Source organism: Mobula hypostoma, chromosome 2 (assembly GCF_963921235.1).
Source record: "Mobula hypostoma chromosome 2, sMobHyp1.1, whole genome shotgun sequence".
Classification (NCBI taxonomy): domain Eukaryota; kingdom Metazoa; phylum Chordata; class Chondrichthyes; order Myliobatiformes; family Myliobatidae; genus Mobula; species Mobula hypostoma.
Genome location: NC_086098.1, coordinates 196,991,104 through 197,015,658, shown reverse-complemented (window position 1 = coordinate 197,015,658; position 24,555 = coordinate 196,991,104). Strand labels below are relative to the sequence as shown.

Here is a 24,555-nt window from a genome sequence, read left to right as displayed (position 1 = left end):
GTATGGGAATGGGAAGACTAATTGAAATGGGTAGTTACTAGGAGATCCTGCCTTTTGTGATAGACAGAACAAAGGTGCTTTCCCAAGCAGTCCCTCCACCTGTGTTGGGTCTCAATGACGCAGGGAATACCGCACAGTGGAGGAGGGCAGAAAGGAATTCAGGATCTTTATGGTGGAATCAGTCATCTGAGGAGAGATGGAGAGGGGAAGGTAGTGTCTTAATCAGGCAGGTTTGGGATTAGTTATTGAGATTGGAAGTGACGTTGAGACAGGAGGTAGTGCAGCTCTCAGTGTTGCACGAGCTGTGGTAAAGGGGAAACTTCTTCAGGGAACTCAGCAATAAGGAAGGAGTTTTTAAAGGAGAAACTACCTACAGTTGTAAAATCCCCACAAAATCATTCAGGGTCTTTCCCAGACAGAAGTCCTGGATGAACTATGTGATCCACAACTGCTGAGGGTCAGATCAGTGGTGTTCAGGCTTGGTCGCCAAATAAAATTCAAGAGATCCAGGTACAATCTCCAGAAAGCCATCTCAGGTGAAGTGACAAATCCCGGCCAAAGTTGAATCACTGAAAGATGCCCAACACCTGGGTCAGGACTTCAATGTTATCACCGTCTACAAAGTAAAACTAAGCGACATAGGTGACAACAAGATTTTGCTACCAGATGAGCTTACTGCCTCCATAAAAACATAGAGGCAGCTTCATGAACTCCTACAGCACCCATTGATCCTGTGATTTCTGTCTTTGAGGCCAACATGTAAGCATCTTTCAGGAAGGTTGAGTGACGGAAAGCATCTGGCTCAGACGGGGTACCTGGCCAAGTAATAAAGATGATCAACTGGCTGGAATGTTCCCTGAGGTCTTTAATCTCTCACGCCAGCAGTCTGAGGTACCCACCTGCTTCAAGCAGGCTTCAATTATATCGGTGCCTAGGAAGAACCTGGTAACCTGTGTCAATGACTATCACCCAGGAGGACTTACATCTACTGAGATGAAGTGCTTTGAGAGCATGGTGATGAAACACATCAACTCCTGTCTGAGAAGCAACTTGGGTCTGCTCCAATTTGCTTACTGTCACAACAGATCAACATCAGATGCTATTTTCATTGGCTCCTCTCTCAACCATGAACATCTGGACAGTGAAAATGCATACACCAAGATTCCCTTCATTAATCGCTGTTCAGCATTCAAAAGTATCAACTCCAACCTACCAGTAAGCTTAAATACCTCGGCCTCAATACAGTCAGTTTGGATTGGCAACAGCATCTCCACCACAATCATCAGCAGCACAGGTGCACCATAAGGTTGTGTGCTTAGTTCTCTGCTCTTCTCACTTTGTATTTATGACTGTGAGGCTAACCACAGCTCCACTGCCATATTCAAGTTTGCTAGTGGCACCACGCCGTTGGCCGAATCAAAGGTGGTGATGAGTCAGCTTATAGGAGGGAAGATTGAAATTCTGGCGGAGTGGTGCCACAACAGTAATCTCTTACTCAACTTCTTCCTTGAGATCTTTATCTGAAGGAGACCTGGCGCATGTCCATGAGTATGTGAATGACTGGAAGATGTAATCAATTAGAATGTTACAGTAAATTAAAATTTAAAACAAACTACATATACTGGAAACCTAAAATAAAGATGAAGGAGCTAATTATTGACTTTAGAAGGAGGAAACCAGAGGCCCATGAGGCAGTCCTAATTGGAGGATCAGAGGTGAAGAGGGTCAGCATCTTTAAATTCCTCTGTTTTATCATTTCAGAGGATTTTTCCTGGGCCCAGTACATAAGTGGCATTAAGAAAAAGCATGGCAATATCTGTCTTCCTTAGGAGTTTGCAAAGTTTCAGCAATTTCATCTGAAACTTTGACAAACTTCTATAGATGTGCGGTGCTGAGCATATTGACTGGCTGCATCACAGACTGGTGTGGAAACACTAATTCCCTCAAACATAAAAGCTTACAAAAAGTAATAGATATGGCCCAGTCCATCATGGGTAAATCCTTCCCAACCATTGAGCACATTTACAGTACAAGGAGTGCTGTCGCAGGAAAGCAGCATCCATCTTCAAGGACACCCACCATCCAGGCCAAGCTCTCTTCTCACTGTTGCCATCAGGAAGGAGGTACAGGAACTTCAAGACCCACATCACTTGGTTCAGGAACACTTATTATCTCTCAGCCACCCAATCAGTGAACTGTTCCCACAACTAATGGACTTACTTTCAAGGATTCTTCATCTCATGTTCTTGATATTTATTGCTTATTGATTTATTACTTTTTTTTCTTTCTTTTTTCATTTGCACAGCTTGTTGTCTTTTGCACACTGGTTGTTTGCTCGTCCTGTTGAGTGCGGTCCTTCAATAGTTCAATAGTTATTCTTGTATTTACTGTGATTCCCTGCAAGAAAATGAATCTCACGGTTGTATATGGTTACATATACATATGTACTTTGATAATAAATTTTAACTTTTCCCATGGATTTTATCATAATTGTAGTACATATAGATCACCATATACAGCCCTAAGATCCATTTTCTTGCAGGCATACTCAATAAATACATAATAGAATAATGATCATTATAGAATCAATGAAAAACCGCACCAACTTGGGCATTCAACCAAACTCTGCAAAAGTAAAAAAATAAAGAAATAATAACAATAAATAAATAAACATTAAATATTGAGAGCATGAGATGAAGAGTCCTTGTAAGTGAGTCCATCGGTTATGGGAACAGTTTAATAATGGGGCAAGTGAAGTTGAGTGGAGTTCTCCCCTTTGGTTCAAGAGCCTGATGGCTGAGGTGTAATTACTTTTCCTGAACCTGGTGGTGTGGGTCCTGAGGCTCCTGTACCTTCCTCCTAATGGCAGCGGTGAGAAGAGGTTGTTCTTAAGCCACATTTTCAATCTCACTCCTATATATTTTCTAGAAGCTTCTTATTTTTTTCCCTGCAGCAGGTGTCATGCCACTTGAATCTGGCTCTTCATAGGTTACACCTTATTAATGGAATGTATTTTATCTCCTGTCTGAGTATGAGGTGACCGCAGAGGCTTTTCTTTCCTTTGTTTAGTTATTTGTTCTTGTAAATGGTGTCTATACTCATAGTGAAGGAATGCCTTTGCATGAATGGTCTGTGCATTTCCAACTAAATTGGGCTGTAATAACATCCTGCATAGATGTCATCAGATATTACTGCATTTTTCTGGACAATTCCATGGATAAGCAAATTAAACACATGGATTACATCTTTGTGGATGCAATAGCATAATACAATTGGTTTCTAATAAAATCATTATCAAGCAACATAAGTAAATGTTGCACTGTGATAGAATTATTTTGGTCAAAACATTCACACTTTGCCTTTTTCTACAGCAGCATTAGAAGTGTAAATTACTACAAAGAAAAGTGTTACTTCAGTGTTCAAGGAGCCATGTTTCTTATCTACCTTTGTTTTCAAATAAGACTGTCACAAGTAACTGTCTTGTAATGAAATTATTGTGACTGCTACTTAGGAAGTCAGCATTGTACTGCATAACATGGTGTCATGGTGTTGCAACAGAAGTCCTTTGTGCACGATACAAGCAATGTCAGCAAACAATCCGGCAGGGAAATCAGCGCTATCTGCAAAGTGTCTGGGTATTTTCGTTGCCACAGATTTCCAGTTCATTGTGTCTGCTGCATTCGAAGCAAGCCTTCAGTAAGAATAGCAAGGGGGAAATGGTAGAAATTGTGTAGTAATTGGATTGTAACTACAAGAATACCGATCCAAAAAGACAATAACGGTGTCATTTAGGGCACCAAATACATCAGTGTAGCACTAGTTCAATGGTTGTGCATTGTTAAAGGAAAAATGGATCATGTACAACTAAAATTGAAAAATCAATACATGTTACAAATAAATTCTGAACACTGACGTTATTCTCTTCCCTTTAATCTGCTCTCTGAAGTAAATGGATGAAAACATTTTCCCATGCTTACGCTAAAATCAACCTTCATAATTTTCTAATAAAATTATTGAATCACTGAACGAATCACAGAATTCTGAGAAACCAATATTAATTTAACCACTTCAGTTAGTTCAATAGTCTGATTCCTACGAGGCCATTTATTAAACGAGCAAATTCAAAAGTTCTAAATGAGTACATATAAAAATTAAACTAATTAATTATATATATTCCATATATTAGTGAGGATTCTTCAGGTACTTTAGTTTCATTCTAGTCCAAGATGTTGTCTGGACCTTTCCAAGTCCAAGACACTGTTTCTATTTAAATGCTGAAATCATATGGAATTTATTGAGTAATCTAATGCATGCTCTACCAATTTCCACAGCTCAACAAAATATGTGATAGGAAGTAGACAATTGAGTTACTAAAATATATATAGTAGCCAAGTTCTTTCGTCAGGATAGTTCTGTCACCATAGGAAAGCTAGCCTAGGACATCTGCACAATACTGATATTATTGGTCATGGGTTACACGGGAAATATCAGGCAGGGTTCTCACCAGCAAGAAAGTACTTTGATAATAATTTACTGTGAACTTTGAACACCACTACCAAGAAAAAGGTGGGGGGGGGTGGATGGGGGTGGGTATGGGTGTAGAGTTCTGGAATGGGCCAGCATGAAAAACTAGACATCCAAATTTAAAAGGTCAACAGATCTGAAAACTTCCCATGTGCTGGAATGTGTCTTTTAAATGACTTGCTAGAGTATAGGTTAGGGCTTAGAGGATGATGACCCTGCCACTATACCCCATCACTCCAAAAGTGGGTGTTATGGTCTGCTCAGTTTATATTGTTCTTATTTTGGCCAGGGAGGAAGTTGAAAGAGATCTCAATTTCCTAGCATATGCCTAGAAAAGAATTAGCAGCAGATGATGTCATAATCCCTCTACTGCTGGGCTCCATATGGAGCTCAGTGGCAGAACCGAATCACACGCACATCAGCTGGCCTATTTGAATGTTGTTATGTGTGAGAAACATTTAAATACTTTCCCAGAGCTTATACAACTTTAACACTCTATCCATGGTCTCCATCAAAGGCTATCAGGCATTCTACAGACAAGGCTCATTGATATACCAACTGAAGTTCTTTATTTCATATACCTAGCTGTACCATGCTCCTTAACTCTGATACGAAAAGGAACAGGATGACTGGATAAATGCACCCACACATGTGTAGTATGGATATTTAGGGAGTGTGGAAGTTGAGCCAACTCTCTCAACTCAGGCCATTAATTTGAAAATGCACCATTTCTTTGACATGTGTTACATAGGTATTGTTGTTGAATTACAATTTTAATAATGTGTGGATATCTCCTCTAAATAGAATACATGTTTTAAATTTTGCAAGATAATGTTATGAATATTACCTGTTATGCTTAGCCCAACTGTTTGCCAAGCTTTCTCTCTGGATTTCAGTATAATATATTGCTCGCAAGGTAAAACTCGTTAGTTATTATTTATAGATCAAATGTCTTTTAATTATAATCCATTATCCATACTACTTAACCACTCAACTTATAGTCCAACAGCTGGTGTTAGCTGTCAGTTAGAAAGAAAATAGTTCCATTGGGAAATGATGTTCTCTCATATGCAAGTGAAAGCGTTCATGGTAATATTATCGTAACTCATGTCTGTTTATTAACTGCAGGGTTGAATAAAAGAAGGATGACTGAAATAAATGGTGCCTGTCAAGACTTTAGAGGTTAGACTAGGCCTGCCATTGATTGATTGATTCATATAACAGGACAGGTCATGAAGCCCTGCTGTTGCAAGACATCCTTCAGAACTAAGGATCGGTTTAGAGGGCTGAAAATTTAAGCCTTCACAGGCCCCTCCTGGCCTTGATGCTTAATCTTTCTCAGATGTTCTGATCTATGCAGGTACCTCAGTAATGTATTAATGGTCAGCTGCCCAAAGTGTAACACAAAAGCATCTATAAGTAAGATTACCACAAATTCAACTGCAAATTTAAAATACATTGCCTCAGACCAATTTTCTCACTGTGACTCTATCCTATAAGTTCAGACTCTACCACACAAAAATCTATATTTCACACCAATTAATCAAAATCTATATTTATACTCTGAAACATGTGTTCCTGGTTACACATAAACCGTGAAAAGGGCAGAGGTTTATGCACTGATATTTCTAATGACTAATAGGGAAGTTCAGAAACAATTTATTAGGCTAAGGAATAGAACAGTACAGAAGTTACAAGGAGCTCAGGTAAGTCTGTGTCTAGAATACTGCTTTCAATTCAGACATTGCTTCAAAGGAGGGATATATCCCCAGCAGAAACATCATTAATAGAATAATACTAGGGATTAAAGGGTTAACTTCTGTTGACCTATTGCAAAGACAAAGATCTTGTGATTCAATAATGATAAAGAAGTACTTCTCTCCTCCAAAAAACGGTTCAAATCACATTCCCAACAAACCTCCAACATGTCTGCTCCCATCGTTTGCACATCAGTGGTTTGTCAGTCTTTGTGTGTAGTTTTTCATTGATTCAATTTTATTTCTTTGTTCTACTGTAAATGCCTGCAAGAAAATGAATTTCATGGTAGCATATTCTGATATATATGTACTTCACTTTAATAATAAATTTACTTTGAAGGGGGCCTAATTTTAAGGTGATTCAAAGCAGGGAGAAGGGAATGTCAGAGGTAAGTTCTTTACACAAAGAGTGGTGGGTGTGCTAAACATTCTGCCAGGGGTTGTGGTGGATGCAGATACGTTTGGGACATCTTAAAAATTCTTAGGTAGGCACAAGGATGGTAGAAAAATGGAGGGCTATATAGGGGGGAAATGTTAGATTGATTCTGGGGTAAATTAGAAGGTTGGCACAACATTGTGGCCTGAAAGTCCTGTACTGTGCTGTAATCCGCACAATCTGTGTGGATTGGTGATAACATATCCTCCTCGCTGACAATCAACACTGGTGCATCTCAGGGGTGTATGCTTAGCCCACTGCTCTACTCTCTATATACACATGACTGTGTGGCTAGGCATAGCTCAAATTCCATCTATAAATTTGCTGACGATACAACCATTGTTGGTAGAATCTCGGGTGGTAACAAGAGGGTGTACAGGAGTGAGATATTCCAACTAGTGGAATGGTGCCACAGCAACAACCTGGCACTCAACGTCAGTAAGACGGAAGACGGATTGTGGACTTCCGGAAGGGCAAGTTGAAGGAACACATACCAGTCCTCGCAGAGGGGTCAGAAGTGGAGAGAGTGAACAGCTTCAAGTTCCTGGGTGTCAAGATCTCTGAAGATCTAACCAGATCCCAACATATCGATGCAGTTATAAAGAAGGCAAGACGGTGGCTGTACTTCATTAGGAGCTTGAAGAGATTTGGCATGTCAACAAATACACTCAAAAACTTCTATAGTTGTACCATGGAGAGCATTCTGACAGGCTGCATCACTGCCTGGTATGGAGGGGCTACTGCACAGGACCGAAAGAAGCTGCAGAAAGTTGTAAATCTCATCAGCTCCTTCTTGGGCACTAGCCTAGAAAGTACCCAGGACATCTTCAGTGAGCAGTGTCTCAGAAAGGCAGCATCCATTATTAGGGACCTCCAGCACCCAGGGCATGCCCTTTCCTCACTGTTACCATCAGGTAGGAGGTACAGAAGCCTAAAAGCACACACTCAGCGATTCAGGAACAGCTTCTTCCCCTCTGCCATCCGATTCTTAAATGGACATTGAATCTTTGGACAGTACCTCACTTTTTTAAATATATATTATTTGTGTTTATGCACATTTTTAAAAATCTATTCAATATATGTATACTGTAATTGATTTGTTGCATTCCTGTACATGGTTCTAACTCCATAATCAAGTTCGCAGATGACACCCCGGTGGTTGGTCTGATCAGAGGGGATGACGAGACGGCCTACAGGGATGAGGTTCAGCACTTGGCTGTGTGGTGTGCCGACAACAATCTGGCCCTTAACACCCAGAAGACCAAGGAGATCATTGGGGACTTCAGGCATGCCAGGAGTCACACTCACGTCCCCATCTACATCAATGGAACTGTAGTGGAGCGTGTATCAAGCTTCAAATTCCTTGGTGTCCACATTTCCGAGGATCTCACCTGGTCCCGGAACTCCTCCATCCTGATCAAAAAGGCACAACAGCACCTTTATTTCCTGCGGAGCATCAAGAAAGCTCACCTCCATCCCAGGATACTGACGGACTTTTACCGCTGTACCATTGAGAGCATACTCACCAACTGCATCTCAGTGTGGTATGGCAATTGTCCCGTATCGGACCGCAAATCACTCCAGCATGTGGTGAAAACTGCCCAGCGGATTATCGGCACCCAATTGCACATCATTGAGAACATCTACCATAAATGCTGCCTGGGCATTGCAAAAAGCATTATCAAGGATGCATCTCACCCTAACCATGGACTTTTTACTCTCCTCCCATCCGGTAGGTGCTACAGAAGCCTCCGCTCCCGCACCAGCAGGCACAGGAAGAGCTTCTTCCCTGAGGCTGTGACACTGCTGAACCTCTCATCACAGCGCTAAGCAGTATTGCATCGTATTGTACTGTCTCAGTACTTCTATATTTGTGTGCTGTAGCACTTTTTTTATTCGCAGTTATTTTGTAAATAACACTATTCTTTGCATTTCTGGTCAGATGCTAAATGCATTTCATTGGCTTTGTATCTGTACTCGGCACAATGACAATAAAGTTGAATCTAATCTAATCTAAACTATTTATTATTATTATTTTTATTATTTATTATTTTTCTCTCTCTGCTAGACTATTCATTGCATTGAACTGCTGCTGCTAAGTTAACAAATTTCATGTCATGTGCCGGTGATGATAAACCTCATTCTGATTCTGATCCTAATATTCTTGGTTCTACGTCCTATGAATCACTGTGTAAGTTAATCTTCAATATTGATTCAATAAATAAAAACAACACCTACTAAAAAGAATAATAGAATAATAGTCACTGCTTTCAAATCACTTGATTTGACTTGTGAATGTAGATTAGTAATGTACACTTCTGTCAGTACTAGTTAACAGCAGACAGTAGAAAGTAAGAGATTTGTTCTGTATTGGAAACATATATCCCAGTCGTATCCGTGGTTAGAAAGAGGGCTAAATTATGCTGCAGTGTGCACTTTTCTGTATGCACTTTCTCATTGAGACTCGGAAAAAGGTATTAATTTGTATGCATCCCTCTGCTGGCAAATGTGTTAGATCCGATATACATGCAGTGGCCACTTTATTAGGTACCTCCCATACCCAATAAAGTGGCTGCTGAGTGTAGGTTCATCATCTCCTGTTGCTGTAGTCTATCCACTTCTCTCTCCAATGTGTTGTGCATTCAGAGATGCTCTCCTGCTCCACATCCCAAAGACGTGCATGTTGGTAGGCTACTTGACCACTACAAATTACCCCTGATGTGTGGGTGAGTCAGAGAACGTAGGAGAAAAATGCTCAGAATGTGAGGAAAATAAAAACTGGGATTAGTATAGGATAATTGTAAATGGATATTTAATGGTTGTCACGGACTTAGTGGGGTGAGGGGCCTGTTTCTGTTCTGTTCTTCAAGGTGTGTTGCTGGTTTATTTCTTCAAGATGTAATTTCTTTGTGAGGTGCCTTAAACTTGTTTAAAGGTTAATCCACTAAAGGGAGTAGTCTGGCTGGTCTAAAAGTACATTTTCACTGTCACACAAAAGATTGCGCTACCAGTCATGGGAAACTTGCTAAGGGCTCCTTTGTTAAATGAGCAAGACTGGCAGAATGACAGAACAGGGTAAGCTGCAGAAAGATGGAGAAAGTGCTCTCAGCAGAAGATCATTTGTACCAAGGTTCTTCAAGGGGTAATATTCTCACCTCAGGTTAGATTAGATTAGATTATGAGAACACTCAGTCCTCTTTTATTGTCATTTAGAAATGCATACATGCATTAAGAAATGATACAATGTTTCTCCGGAGTGATATCACAGAAAACAGGATAAACCAAAGACTAACACTGACAGAACCACATAATTATAACACATAGTTACAGCAGTGTAAAACAATACCATAATTTAATGAAGAACAAACCATAGGCACGGTAAAAGTAGTCTCAAAGTCCCCGAGTCGATCGACTCCCGAGTCCCCAGTAGCAGGTGGCAAAAGGGAGAAACTCCCTGCCATAAACCTCCAGGCACCGTCAACTTGCCAATGCCTTGAAAGCAGCCGACCACAGCTGACACTGAGTCCGTCCGTCCGAAAACTTTGAGCCTCCAACCAGCCGCTCCGATACAGCCTCTGGAGCACCCTCCTCTGCCGAGCACCTTCAACCTCACCCCAGCCACTGAAACACGCAAAGCCGAGGATTTTGAGGCCTTCTACTCCGGAGATTCCAGTTACCACTCAGTAGCAGCGGCAGCGAAGCGGGCATTTCAGAAGTTTTCCAGATGTTCCTCCGTGTCTCTCACGTCCATCTCCATCATATCAGAATTGTGCACGGTCCCCTACTTGACAGATTACAGATATCATTCATTCACCGTCGCTCTGCCATCTTCCCTCCTAATATTCAAAGAGACATCAAGGCTTGAGGTCAGACTGAAAACTACAACTACTGCCTCAAGCCAGGCCAAGAACTATTGGCTGTCTTAGTAGTCATTGGTCTTACAAAGCATTACAGAACAACCTCACTTCCCAAAGTTTGCAGAACGAAGCTCTATAAAAATATAAGAATATATAGAAGGCATTTTTACAACTGAGACCACATCTCATTGTCTCTTTCCTCAAACAACCAGACAGGGTTTACAGTGATGGCAGCTTCCCTCAGCTGTTTGAGGTTGATTCCATCATGTACATCAAAGAATGGTTCTCCCCTGACAAGTGAAGTGGTTCGTGATTCTAATCACTGCTCTGCTCACTGCAAACACCCAGGTCTACAATGAGAGCCAAGCGCTGCCACACTCATTCTGTGATTCTGCCGCCAGGTCTGATCAGAAGGAAAATGGGGAACAGGATTTAATACTGAATCATATGCTGCATTTCCCTAGCACTCTGAGAGAACACATATTGTTATCCAACTGAGGAGTAGGAGATTAGGGAAGAGCAAAGCTAGCTAAAGAAGGGAAGAAAGGCAGCAATAAGCTAAGACAAAGAGAAGCTTTTTGCTCAAGCTTTAAGAGATCAAATTATTTCAAACAAAACATCTGCAAACACATTCATCAAACTAATACATACAAAATAAAACTAATTATCTTGTACATTCCTTTATTGCCCGCTTCAGTGTGTCCCTATCTTTTTCAGTAATTCCACAAGGTGTTTCCCCAGTGACTACTACCCGAGAGGCAGAAGATCAATGAACTTCATTTGTGGAGACTGGAGGGGCAGTACAGCAGAGAATAATCTTGACAAGCTTCACTTTTCACTACTTCATCCTGGAGTCTAAGGGCTGGTTGACTGATAAGCAGCAGGCCATTGCTGGAGCGACAGGAAGTGAGCTTCCTAAAGGAGGACAACCATGAAGCCTTTGCCATGCTCAGCAACCTTGATGATCTATTGTAGAAAAATAAAATGTTGGATGTTTTGTTTAATTTATTCAATTTTTCCAGATGTAACATCAACATCTTGTTGTCCATCCTGAACTGAGAAGGTGGTGGTGAATCTGTCTCAAATGCTGCAATCTTTCTAAAGCAGTACTCACTCTAACAAAGCAGTACTCTAACAAAGCAGTACTCTAAAGCAGTACTCTAACAAAGCAGTACTCTAAAGCAGTACTCTAACAAAGCAGTACTCTAACAAAGCAGTACTCTAACAAAGCAGTACTCTAAAGCAGTACTCACTCTAACAAAGCAGTACTCTAACAAAGCAGTACTCACTCTAACAAAGCAGTACTCTAACAAAGCAGTACTCTAACAAAGCAGTACTCACTCTAACAAAGCAGTACTCTAACAAAGCAGTACTCTAAAGCAGTACTCTAACAAAGCAGTACTCTAACAAAACAGTACTCTAAAGCAGTACTCTAACAAAGCAGTACTCTAAAGCAGTACTCTAACAAAGCAGTACTCTAAATCAGTACTCTAACAAAGCAGTACTCTAACAAAGCAGTACTCTAAAGCAGTACTCTAACAAAGCAGTACTCTAACAAAGCAGTACCCTACCAAAGCAGTACTCTAAAGCAGTACTCTAACAAAGCAGTACTCTAACAAAGCAGTACTCTAACAAAGCAGTACTCTAAAGCAGTACTCTAACAAAGCAGTTGAGTTATGAGTTAGAAACATAGAAAACCTACAGCACAATACAGGCCCTTCGGCCCACAAAGCTGTGCCAAACATGTCCTTACCTTAGAAATTACCAAGAATACACATAGCCCTCTATTTTTCTAAGCTCCATGTACCTATCCAAGAGTCTCTTAAAAGACCCTATCGTATCCGCCTCCACCACTGTCACCGGCAGCCCATTCCATGCACTCACCAATCTCTGTGTAAAAACACCCCTGACATCTCCTCTGTACCTACTCCCAAGCACCTTAAAACTGTGCCCTCTCATGTTAGCCATTTCAGCCCTGGGAAAAAGCGTCCGACTATTCACATGATCAATTGGAACATACCTATGCAGAACTCTATGCAAATATCCCCTGAATATTTGCCACATTTCTTCCGTACATTTCCCTGAGAACATCTGTTCCTGATTTATGCTTCCAAGTTCCTGCCTGATAGCCTCATATTTCCCCTCACTCCAATTAAGCATTTCCCTAATTTGTCTGTTCCTATCCCTCTCCAATGTTATGGTAAAGGAGATAGAGTTGTGATCACTATCTCCAAAATGCTCTCCCACTGAGAGATCTGACACCTGACTATGTTCATTTCCCAATACCAGATCAAGTACAGCCTCTCCTCTTGTAGGCTTATCTACATATTGTGTCAAGAAACCTTCTTGAACACACCTAACAAACTCCACCCCATCTAAACCCCTCACTCTAGGGAGAAGCCAATCGTTATTTGGGAAATTAAAATTTCCCACCACAACAACCATGTTATTATTACACCTTTCCAGAATCTGTCTCCCTATCTGCTCCTCGATGTCCCTGTTACTATTGGGTGGTCTATAAAAACACACAATAAAGTTATTGACCCCTTCCTGTTCCTAACTTCCCCACACAGAGACTCCGCAGACAATCCCTCCATGACTTCCTCCTTTTGTGCAGCCGTGACATTATCTCTGATCAACAGTGCCATGCCCCCACTTCTTTTGCCTCCTTCCCTGTCCTTTCTGAAACATCTAAAGCCTGGCAGTCAAAGTAACCATTCCTGCCCGAGCCATCCAAGTGTCTGTAATGGCCACAACATCATAGCTCCAAGTACTGATCCACACTCTAAGCTCATCCTGAGTTCTATGAGATGGACCTAGCAATGATGATGGAATGATAATATGCCCAAGCCAGCTTTATATGATGTGTTAGCAAGGAAATATAAGTGGTTGTGCTCCTGCTGCTGTTAAGTCCTGGTGGTCCTTTTGACAAATGGTACCCGAAACCTCAAAACACAGGGTTTGATGAAAGTTGCTATGAATGCTGAGACCATGGACAACTGTAGGTGTATGCCAGTCTTGACTGGTAGACTAATGGAGACAACCATGCACTCTATATTGGAAAGTGTTGATTCCATGTGCCAAATCTCCAATTTTGTCCAAAGGCCTTTTATATGCACAAGTGTGCACTTGCAGCTTCTACACACTTTGTGGGACAAATGTGATAACTTAAACATGAATATCAGCAGATATCCTCGTCATTGACCACTGTTACACACCAGCAGTGGAACTGACTCAGGTGTTACCCTTTCTGTGCTAGTTCACACTGGCTGCTCCAGGGCAGCCACAAACCTTCGGCATCCTGCTGGACTTAAAGTTAGACTTGATTTTCAGAAGAATCCACCTTGCCAAACTTTATAATCTCTTTTTTTGTGTGTGTTTAATGCATTTTCTTAAAAACTGAAAACTGCCATTTGGTTTGCATGTCTTTTCTTGTAAATTTAAGGAGCTTGACACTGATGCTGGACATTGAACTCAGTGCTATGGACATTTATTTAGAGCTTCTCTTTCCTTGGGACAGAGGTTTCCAACGTTTTTTATATCATGTATCTCTACCATTGATTAAGGGGTTTGTCGTCCCCAGGTTGGGAACCCCTGCCATGATTCAAACACATGATCTTGTGCTGTCCCAAATTGTAAGAAGTTTGTTCAAAGCCAACTCATTTCAATGCATCAGTTATGAAATGGGAACTGAACAATTTGGAAATATCGCTACTTGAATTCCAATGAAGTGCCTCAACCCGAAGTATCCTATCCATAGACGCTGCCAGACCTGATGTGTTCCTCCTGCATTTTGTGTGCATTGCTCTGGATTTCCAATACCCACAGAATCTCTTGTATTTCTGCCCACATCACTATTTTTTTTTGTTAAAACCTTATTTTTGCTAAAATTTAAATCAATGCTCTCCTATGAAGCAGAAATATTTCAAAGGGAAGGTGATCCGTTGATTTAAACTGATAATTGTCAATTAAAAGTGTACAAATCAAATCAACAAAGGAGATCTATAAATGAACAGAAAATAATTGATTATTGCCTGTCTCTCTCTGCTGCAGGAACTTGGCCGGTAAGCAGTGAGTTATGTTTATATATCAATCCAAAGAGCAAGCCACCTTACCCAGAGAAAACACACTTAAAATGTATTTGAGTAATCATACCAAAGCTGTAAAGGCTTTGATTATTTATAACTCTAAGTAAAAATTTCTTTTTGTGATTTATAGTTGTATTTTATAATTGTATGGAAACAATTTACAAATGTATACATTCTTGGCATTTATCTGTGGTTTGCTAATGTTCATCCATCTGAAGAAACATCATTTCCATGTTGATCAGAGAAACACAAGTACTTTATGATATTAGTCCACAACGAAATTCATTATGTCATGTCTGATTACATCACAGTCAAGTTCCATACTTACTGCCAGCAGTATTTGTGAAGAGCTGTGAATAACCTCAATATATTGGTAATCAATAATGCAGCCCATCACCGAGATATAGGAGTGGCCATCCAAACTTTTCACATAGTTGCTTGACATCTCTCTTCTAACACAGCCAGGACCATGCTCACTCCACCAGGAATGGTGCACAGATATATTAAATGTCAGAAGGTCACTTTCCTGTATAGAAACAAGGATATAATTATTGTTGCATCCATTTTGAATAACCAACTCATTACAATCACCAGAAAATATACAAAGGTTTCCACAATTACTCCATACATCAGGGCAGCTGTGCATTGACCGACCGGCTAGTTGATTGCATGCTAAAAATCTCAACCGACCAGCCCCTGCAAGCATTAAGCTTTTCTCTCTTAATCCAAAGTTCACATGCAAAGATTGTCATAGATTTGCTTCAATGATTAGAGTATTGAGATTCATTCCATTCTATTGCCCTTACCTACACCTCAGAGTCCTTCTACCACTGCTCACCCTTTGAACGATATTCTTCTGAATAATGGCCTTCAAAATCCCAGATTGAGCTAACTTCTCAGACCTCACTAGGTATGAGGCCTCTCCTCATTCAGGGATCCAAATGCAATTCAAAAAAAATCTAATCAGAGAATGAGGCCATTAGTTGAGGCACAAGCAAGGAGATATGTCATGGTCTGGTCCGTGAAGTCCGCATTCTGGTTCACGGTCCGGTCCATTGATCAGTATTCCAGGTTTTCTGGTTTTCCCTTTTCCTGTTGTGTGCCTTAATTGAGGCACATGATTCTGATTTTGGGCTGGCTACATAGATAGCCCCTGGGTTCAGCTTCATTTGCTGGACTGTTCCCTTCCCTTTCCTTCTGTTGTCTTGCCTGCAACCTTGTCAAATTCCACCACTGGAGTGAGACTGGAGCCTTGCCGTGTCAAGATAAGGAGCTGTCTCTGTGTCTATGCCTTTGTTAGGTAGGTCTGGCTGTTTGCTACTACCTTGTGTCTGAACTGTCTTGCTGTGTTCAGCATTCTGTGAATGAGTCCTGGCCTTATGTCCTGCTCCCAAGGAGGGGTCCTGGCTCTGTGTTCTGCGTTCCTGCTTCCCTCGACCAAGGCTCTGCGTTCTGCGTTCCTGCCTCCCTCGACCAAGGCTCTGCATTCTGCGTTCCTGCCTCCCTCAACCAAGGCTCTACGTTCTGCATTCCTGTCTCCCCCGACCAAGGCTTGGCTTTGGGGTCTTGTCCCATCCTTGTGCCTCGCCCAGTCCAGGAGTACCTCGTCTAGTCCAAGCTGTGGCTTTGTGTTCTCGTCCTGTGCAGGAGTTCCACATCCAGTCCTGTACCCACGTCTTGTCCTGGCCTAGATCTGGGGTCTGAGCTCGAGTCAAGCCCCAGGTTCCGGGTCCCTGTCCAGTCTGTAGCTTGAAGTCCTTGTCCACATTCCAAGCTCCTTGTACCTCGTCCAGGTCCTGCTTTCCTAGCGTAGTCCTAGACAAGGCCCTGTATCCTAGTCTTGTCCAGGGCCTGTGTCTTGTCCAGTGTCGTTTCTTCCCCACTTCCCTTGCTTTCTTGAAACCTAGTCCTATTCCTAGTACTTCAGTGTCTGTGTCTTGCATTTGGGTCTGCTCCCAGAACAGCACCCCCACCCCCGCCGCCCCGGTATGACAAGATTAAGCTCCCAGTGTCACAGTAATGGGCTCCACTTGCCAGCAGGCAAGAGAGCAGGAGGTTGGCAATTGGAAGTTGTCAAGATCTCTGCAGTTCTTCCAATTCTGATAAAGAGTGAAGATAAGTATCAACAAATTCTCCAGTAACTATCAGTCAATGGGTAAGAGAATCTGGGCCATTCATTGACAAAACATTCATTCCAAACCTAAAGACAAAGCTGGGAAAATGCTGTGACTCCAACATAAGCTGTAGATTATCAAGCTCTGCCAAAAATCTGCAAATATTAAGCTGGTACTGCTTCAACCAATTATTGTGACATTATGTTTCAAATGTGCCTTCTCTCTTTTTGGTGCTTGAGACTTTTTTACTTCACAAAAATTGTTCCAGTTTCAATTCATAGAATATCAAATGCCTTTAAGTGTATCCAAGCCAGAAAATAACTGCTTCGAACTGCGTTATTAATATTCATTCATAAAACTTCAATGTGGTTTGGTTTGGTCACCAGATCTGAGCAGGTTCTATGTGGCAGTAACTAATCACAGTAATGATGTAGGCTCTTTGCCCTTATTATGCAAACTTATTTTTTCATAATGAATATAACTAAGAAAATGTGAAAAGGAGTAGTGGTACTGGTATATTTCTGCAGCAACAAACCACACATTATACAGGATGCATCTTTCACCCAAAAGTTGGTATCATTAGTTGTGCTTTTCTTTCAGATGTATTGCATAAACCTCCTGCAGCACTTTGTAACAAGCACATTCATTGCCTTATTAATGATGTTGCAGTCAGTTCCTGCTGAGCAAATGGCTCATTTTCTGCAGTCGCCAGAAGGAATCGCTTATTGAATATTCAGAGTGAAACATTGATAATCTTCACCTACCTGTTTTTAATTGTAAATTCAGTAGTGTCTTGAAGTTTAGTGTTTTATACTACAATTGTTCATATGTAATTTGACAAATGTTGAAATCATACAACAAAGTACAATGGGTAATTATTTATTTCCCAGTTTTAGCCCTTCTCCCCTGAAATTAGACTCTGTTTTGTGATACAAAATATCTGTAGGTATTATTCACAAGCCAAATCTTAACCCAGACAATGGTATTCATCTATGATTGTCAACTCTGAGTATCAACTGACTTCACCATAGCTCACGGACAAACTTTTCACCATCAGTGGCGACACGATGCCAACAACCATCTATTGCTGTCATGAATAGCTATGGTCAATTTCCTAATACAGAACCAGTAGGTCAATTCATCGATTCATAAAGTCATACAGGCCCTTCAGCCCAACTCAACCCTGTTGATCAAGATGGCTGTCTTCACTAATCCTATTTGCCTCTGACCATTCCTATTCATGTGCCCATCCAAATGACTTCTAAATGTTATAATTGTGCTTGCCTCTACCACCTCATCTGGTAGTTCATTTCATATACCCAGTACCCACAGTGTGAAAAGCTTACATTATTAAAGACCTCCAGCACCCAGGGTATGCCCTTTTCTCACTGTTACCATCAGATAGGAGGTACAGAAGCCTGAAGACAGGCACTCAGTGATTCAGGATCAGCTTCTTCCCCCTGCCATCCGATTCCTAAATGGACATTGAGCCCTTGGACACTACCTCACTTTTTTTTAGTATGTAGTATTTCTGTTTTTTTTTGCATGATTTTTAATCTATTCAATATACATACTGTATAAAGTATACTGAATAAGATTTATTATTTTTATAATTTTTTCTTCTATATTGTGTGTTGCATTGAACTGTTGCTGCTAAGTTAACAAATTTCACATCACATGCTGGTGATAATAAATCTGATTCTGATTCTGCTGTCAAAATTAGCCTTGCCCCAGCTCAGGAATTTAACTTGAGGACCAGTCCTATCCTCTTCCGTAGCTATTTGAAACTAATAGAACTGTGGTCAGGTTTCTTAGTGTCCATCACTGACTTCTTGGCCAGCCTCATTTGCTAAGAGGAGGTCACCGGCACCCTCTATTTGAACCATCTACATCAGAAAGCTTTCTTGGGTACCTTTTGTAAATTCTGCTATTGTAGACACCTATCCTATGGTAGAACAATCCTGAGATCGGATCTGGAACGATCCTGGTCACCTCACTAAAATATTAACTGGAAACTTCTATGCAATTTCTTCCTGTCGTTGATATTAACCACTCTGGAACATAACTGCTCTTAAAAAAAATATTGTGTAACTACTTTGAAAAGACATACACCCTGTTATTAACGTGCATATTTAATGTGTAAATCAGCCTGTAAATTCCAACAATGACAAGATATACTACGAATTCTGAATTTCTTCAGCTTGGTTTTGATTACACTATTTGCTTCCCACAATTTTTAGCTTTTTTCAAGAATCTGCTGAGATTTTACAAATAAAAAAGCCCTATAATTAAGAGTGAAGTGCAATTTTTTTAAAGATATATAATTTTAATTAACACCAGTCATTCCCTGCCCGGAACAGGAATACTATTTTTTCCACGGAGATTGGGTGGGACTACAACTACAGGTCATGGGTTAAGGGTGAAAGGTGAGTAGTTTAAGAGGAACATGAGAGGAGACTTCTTCACTCAGAAGGTCATGAGAGTCTGGAATGAGCTGCCAGCACAAATGGTGCATGTAAGCTCGATTTCAATGTTTAAGGGAAGTTTGGATGGATTCATGGATAATAGCTGTATGGAGGGCTTTGGTCCCAGTGCAGTTCAATAGCAGTAGGCAGTCTAAATGGTTCTGGCATGGACTAGATTGGCTGAAGGGCCTGTTTCTCTACTGTACTTTTCTATGACTTTATGATTCCATGACTTTAGAGTTGAATAGCACTCCTGCTTTTAGTCAATTTTTGTTATAGATTTCAAAAAGATAATGTTTACCTTTTCATGTTTATTTTACCACTGTCTCAATTCAACTCTGCTTGCCCTTTGTATTCTGAGTGCAATGTATTTATAAGTCTCTCTATCACTCCTCATAAATATGAAGATTCATTGCTGGTGCCTTTGGTGATCAAAGTCCAAAGCAACACATTATTTTCATTAGCCTATTATCAGCACAAATATTCATGTATGTACCTGCAAAATCATTTTAGTGAGGAATAGAATATATTTATACTTACAAAAAATATACAATAAGAAAACTTTATTGTATTCAGTAAAGGTTATTTTATACTATATAGCATGCTCATACTATGAACATTATTCCAGAGCAACACACGCAAAACGCTGGAGGAACTCAGCAGGCCAGGCTGCATCTATGGAAAGGAGTAAACAGTCAATGCTTCCAGCCGAGACCCTTCTTTAGGACAGGAAAGAAAGATGAGAAGTCAGAGTAAGTAAGTTGGGGGGAGGAGGGGAGGAATAAGTACACACTGGTTGGTGGTAGGTGATAGGTGAAACCAGAAGAGGGGTAGGGGGTGAAGTAAAGAGCTGGGAAGTTGATTAGTGAAAGAGATAAAGGGATGGAGGAGGGGGAGTCTGATAGGAGAGGACAGAAGACTATAGAAGAAAGGGAAGGAGGAGGAACACCTGAGGGAGGTGTAGCGCAGGTAAGTAGATAAGGTGAGAGAAGGAAACAGGAGTGGTGAAGGAGAAGAAATAATTCAATATTATTTCCTCTACATTGTCTTCACATTCAGATTACTTTTGACTCAACACAACTTTTTTAATATCATGATTGAGATTCCCCATTCTAAACAAAATATGGGGAATTTTTGAGGACTTGCATTTAGTAGAAAGAGGGCATCAACGCACGGGAAATACCAGTAAGTATTCTTTAAATCCATCCCTTTGGCTGGTGCAACTTCTCTGGGTCTTTCCTTGGATCCCCTCCTTCACTTTCATATGCCAATATGCCACAACAAGCAGTTCAAGGCAGAATGTGTGAACTTTCTGAGCTCCATCAAACTGATCCACTACAATACACTAGAAAAGTAACATGAAATTTGCTCCTGTTCACTCTGTCAAAGTTAAATCACAGTTCTGATTCATCAGATAACATAATTTTCAAAGTTCTGATAATGATTCACAACCTAATGTTTCTAGAAAATGAGCACTGTTTATTCCATGGTTGTATATGATAACTTCGTTTCCCAGCATGTGATAATTCACTGCAGCAGCGTTAAAAATAATAGTGCACTACTACTAAATGCACCCAGAGGTTCACTAGAACAAATAGGTTCCAGAAATTAATCTTAAACTTTAATTCCCTTGTTAAATGGCTACTGGAGGAAGTCTCTGACTTCATCTTTTTTCCTGCCCTGATGAAGGGTCTTGGCTTAAAATGTTAACTATTTACTCTTTTCCATAGATGCTGCCTGACCTGCTGAGTTCCTCCAGTATTCTGTGTGTGTTTCTTTGGATTTCCACCATTAGCAGATTTTCTCGTATTTGTGAGCCAGAGGTTTTGATGAGTAGGCTAGCTATTTAACATTGGAATTAAATTATAAATTAAAAGAACACATTTTGAAAGGATACTGTAAATTTTCAGATATTGATCATCTTGGTTCTTCAGTAGGATATTGAACTGATTTTTCACTGAATTAAATCACTCCAATTTATGGATTTTTCTGATGTCCTCGAATCCAGAAAATATTCAACTTGGAAAATATTTAAATACATAAATTTGCTGGTTTATTCTAATGGATCAGGAGTGTTGATGCTGGTGTAGGTCTCATCCAACAATACAGAAGTTGCAAATTTATAGTCGTTTTGCACCAGTAAATATATAGGTACCGAAGCTATTTAACATTTAGTATGCACTTTCTGCATTTACATACCTACATCTGATAAGTACTATTCTTGCGGGTACCCATATAGGAGTTGAAAACATGCTGTGCTTTAAAAGGCAGGAATAAGCTAGACAATTTATGAAGTTTCTTTACAACAGAAGAATGAGGAAAAAATACACTTGTTTAGAAATTTCAGAAAGTAGCATTCTAGCTAACAATCAGTATGGTTAAAGCAAGCAGAGTTCAGTATGACTAATTTTAAAACTAGTTCCAAATAATGTTTTTTCTGCAGAATCTGAAAGTCCTTTATAAATTTATGCCAGAAAGCAAGTCTGCCAAATGCAATACAACAAACAAGGAATGCAGATGCTGCAATCTGGAACAAAGAAACATAACTCTGGAAGAACTCAGTGGGTCAAGCAGCATCTTTGAAGGCAAAACGTATCAGTCAACACTTGTAGCTGAGCCTCTGCTTCAGGACAGAGGCAACATTTGGGGTCAGGACCCTGCATTAAGATGCTAGCCAACATCAATAAAGTCAGGTCCTGAGGCAAGGTCTCAATACGAAACAGTAACAGACACCTTTTAATGCCACAGATGCTACCTGACCGCTGAGTTCTTCCAGCATTCTGTTTCTTTGCTATTTCTAATGTAATTTAGGAGGGGAAAAAATAACTAAAATTTATTGCAGGAGAACATTAAAAAAATGATAGTCTTCCCCCTTCTCAGTCCTTAAGAAGGACATCCGGCCTGAAACATTGACACTCTATTTATTTCCATAGATGCTGTCTGACCTGCTGAGTTCCTCTGGGGGCGGGGGTGGTGTGTGTGTGTGTCCCACCCCCCACAGTTACCCTCCTGCTGAAGTAGTGAAACTGTTTAGTCAGTCAACTAGTGCTTCCACAATATGAATAAACTGTAACATCCAGCACTACAAAGCATAAGGAATTCAGAAGAATTGTCTTTACACAGAAGATGCTGAGAAGAGAAGTAGTTGAGGTAAAGGGTACAGGTGTTTTTAAGAGGACATTAGTTAAGCATTTGATACAGAAGACAATGGGAGCTCTACAGGCCATTTTAGATGAGAACACAGGTGAGGTGGTTCAAAAGGAGATTGAACCTCAGCATGAATTGGTTGGGCTGAATGTTCTGTTTTTATGCTCTGTACCATGAACATCTATGTAAGATCTTCCTTGAATAGCTTGAAACAGGTGCATTGGAGACATCAATTGGACCTGAGTGTTTGTCAGTGGTTTTCTGCACATTTGCTGAAGTGCTTTTAAATTCCCAGAAATACAATGTTCCAAGATCTAATATGCTGCTTTTAGGTAAACTTCTGTAGAAAATCTGTGCAAATCACCAGAAACTAAGCTCAAATATACAGGCCTGAATCATGAATTAATCTTTATTAGTAAAAAAATTAACTTACTAAAAAGTCTGATTTGCATGCAACGTTTAAATTTTCTCTCAGTTCAAATGTTCTTGTGAGGAAAAACTATGATCTTTCAAAGGATTTTTCACTAAAATTGTGCCATTGACTAGATTTAGATATACAAGGGGTGATTGATAAGTTCATGGCCTGAGGTAGAAAGAGTCAATTTTGGAAAAACTAGCACATTTATTTTTCAACATAGTCCCCTCCTACATGTACACCACTTAGTCTAGCGGTCGTGGAGCATACAGATCCCTTCTTTGTAGAAGTCGGCGTCTTGGACCTCCAGCAGTGGTCCACAGCAGGGGTGATTGATAAGTTCGTGGCCTAAGGTAGAAGGAGATGAGTTAGTAACTTCGAACTTTCTGCATTTTCACTCGGAGTTGAACTACATGTGCATGTAACAAGAGCTGTATAACTTAGGCCATGAACCTATCAATCATCCCTGCTGTGGACCACCTGGAGGTCCAAGACACTCTCGTTACATGCACGTGCAGTTCAACTCCTTGAGTGAAAACGTAGAAAGTTTGAAGTTAATAACTCATCTCCTTCTATCTTAGGCCACAAACTTATTAATCACCCCTGACTTCTATAAAGAAGGGATCCGTATGCTCCACGACCGCTGGACTAAGTGTGTACATGTAGGAGGGGTCTATGTTGAAAAATAAATGTGCTACGTTTTCTAAAATTGACTCCGTCTACCTTGGGCCACAAACTTATCAATCACCCCTCGTAGATCAGTATGCGTCTTAATCAAGATTCAAAATACCAACTATAAAATAATGAGTCCCAAAAGTATTTCCACTTTTAATAACATGACTACACTACGATTGAGGACAAGAATGAACATTGTTCTTAAACTGAATAATAGATCTGAATATACTGTAAGGGGTGTTATTTAACTGTGGCCAGATTCAGGTTAATGGTTATTGTGCAAGTTAGCCACTGCTCTGGATAGGGAGTATCAGACAATGGCAGGGTGGGAGGCTTCCATTCTAAGGATAGCAAAACGGGTTGCTAAGGTTCCATAGTGATAATGGATGGAGGTGATCATTAGCCTTTGGAAAAACCTGCATTATGCTTGCAACATCTAGCAGAGCACTAATGATGCTTCAAGGTGCACAAAGGACTAAGTTTGTCTTTCAGAAAAATTCTACTTTGCTCCAAGTTTACACTGACAGAAAATAAAGCAAAAACTGCAGATGCTGGAAATCTAAAGTAAAAACAGAATGTTGGAAGTATTCAGCAAGACAGGCGACATCTGAGGGTTTAGAAACAGAGCCAACATTTCAGGTCAAAAACCCTTTGTCAGAACTGGGAAGGAAACAAAAAGAGCTCATTAAGATACAAGGAGGGTTGTCTCTGAGAGGGTAAAACATAGGGATAAGCTACGAAAAGTGAATGTGAGCAGTTAGTAAGAACATTGACAAATGAACAGATACAAAATAATGCAGGAATTAAAAAACGCAAAGCACGAAGATATGAACTGCTGCTAAGTTCATCCTCCACTTCTAGAGGGAGAAGTAAGAGTGAAACAAAACAAGCTGATCAAATATTGTTGGTAGTCTAACACACAATCTGCTGGAAGAACCTGGTCTGCTCAGTCTGCAGTTGCTTTTGCCTCCATCATAGACAGACATCTGATATCCAAACTCATTCACGACTTTTAAGCAGATAAGCAACCATACTGATTTTAGCTGTTCACCTAAGTGTTATTTGATAAACCAGGGT

The 24,555-nt window shown here is 40.4% G+C and overlaps 1 protein-coding gene across 2 annotated transcripts in view; it reads right to left on the bottom strand.

The window, feature by feature from the left end:
• The window catches only part of LOC134336512 (sodium/potassium-transporting ATPase subunit beta-1-interacting protein 3-like), a 200,447-nt gene that overhangs the window by 40,239 nt on the left and 135,653 nt on the right, over positions 1-24,555 (bottom strand). For both annotated transcript variants that reach the window (XM_063030787.1, XM_063030793.1), the window contains exon 4: positions 14,991-15,188. In XM_063030787.1, the coding sequence (XP_062886857.1) occupies positions 14,991-15,188 (198 nt within the window). The remainder of the gene's footprint in view (positions 1-14,990; positions 15,189-24,555) is intronic.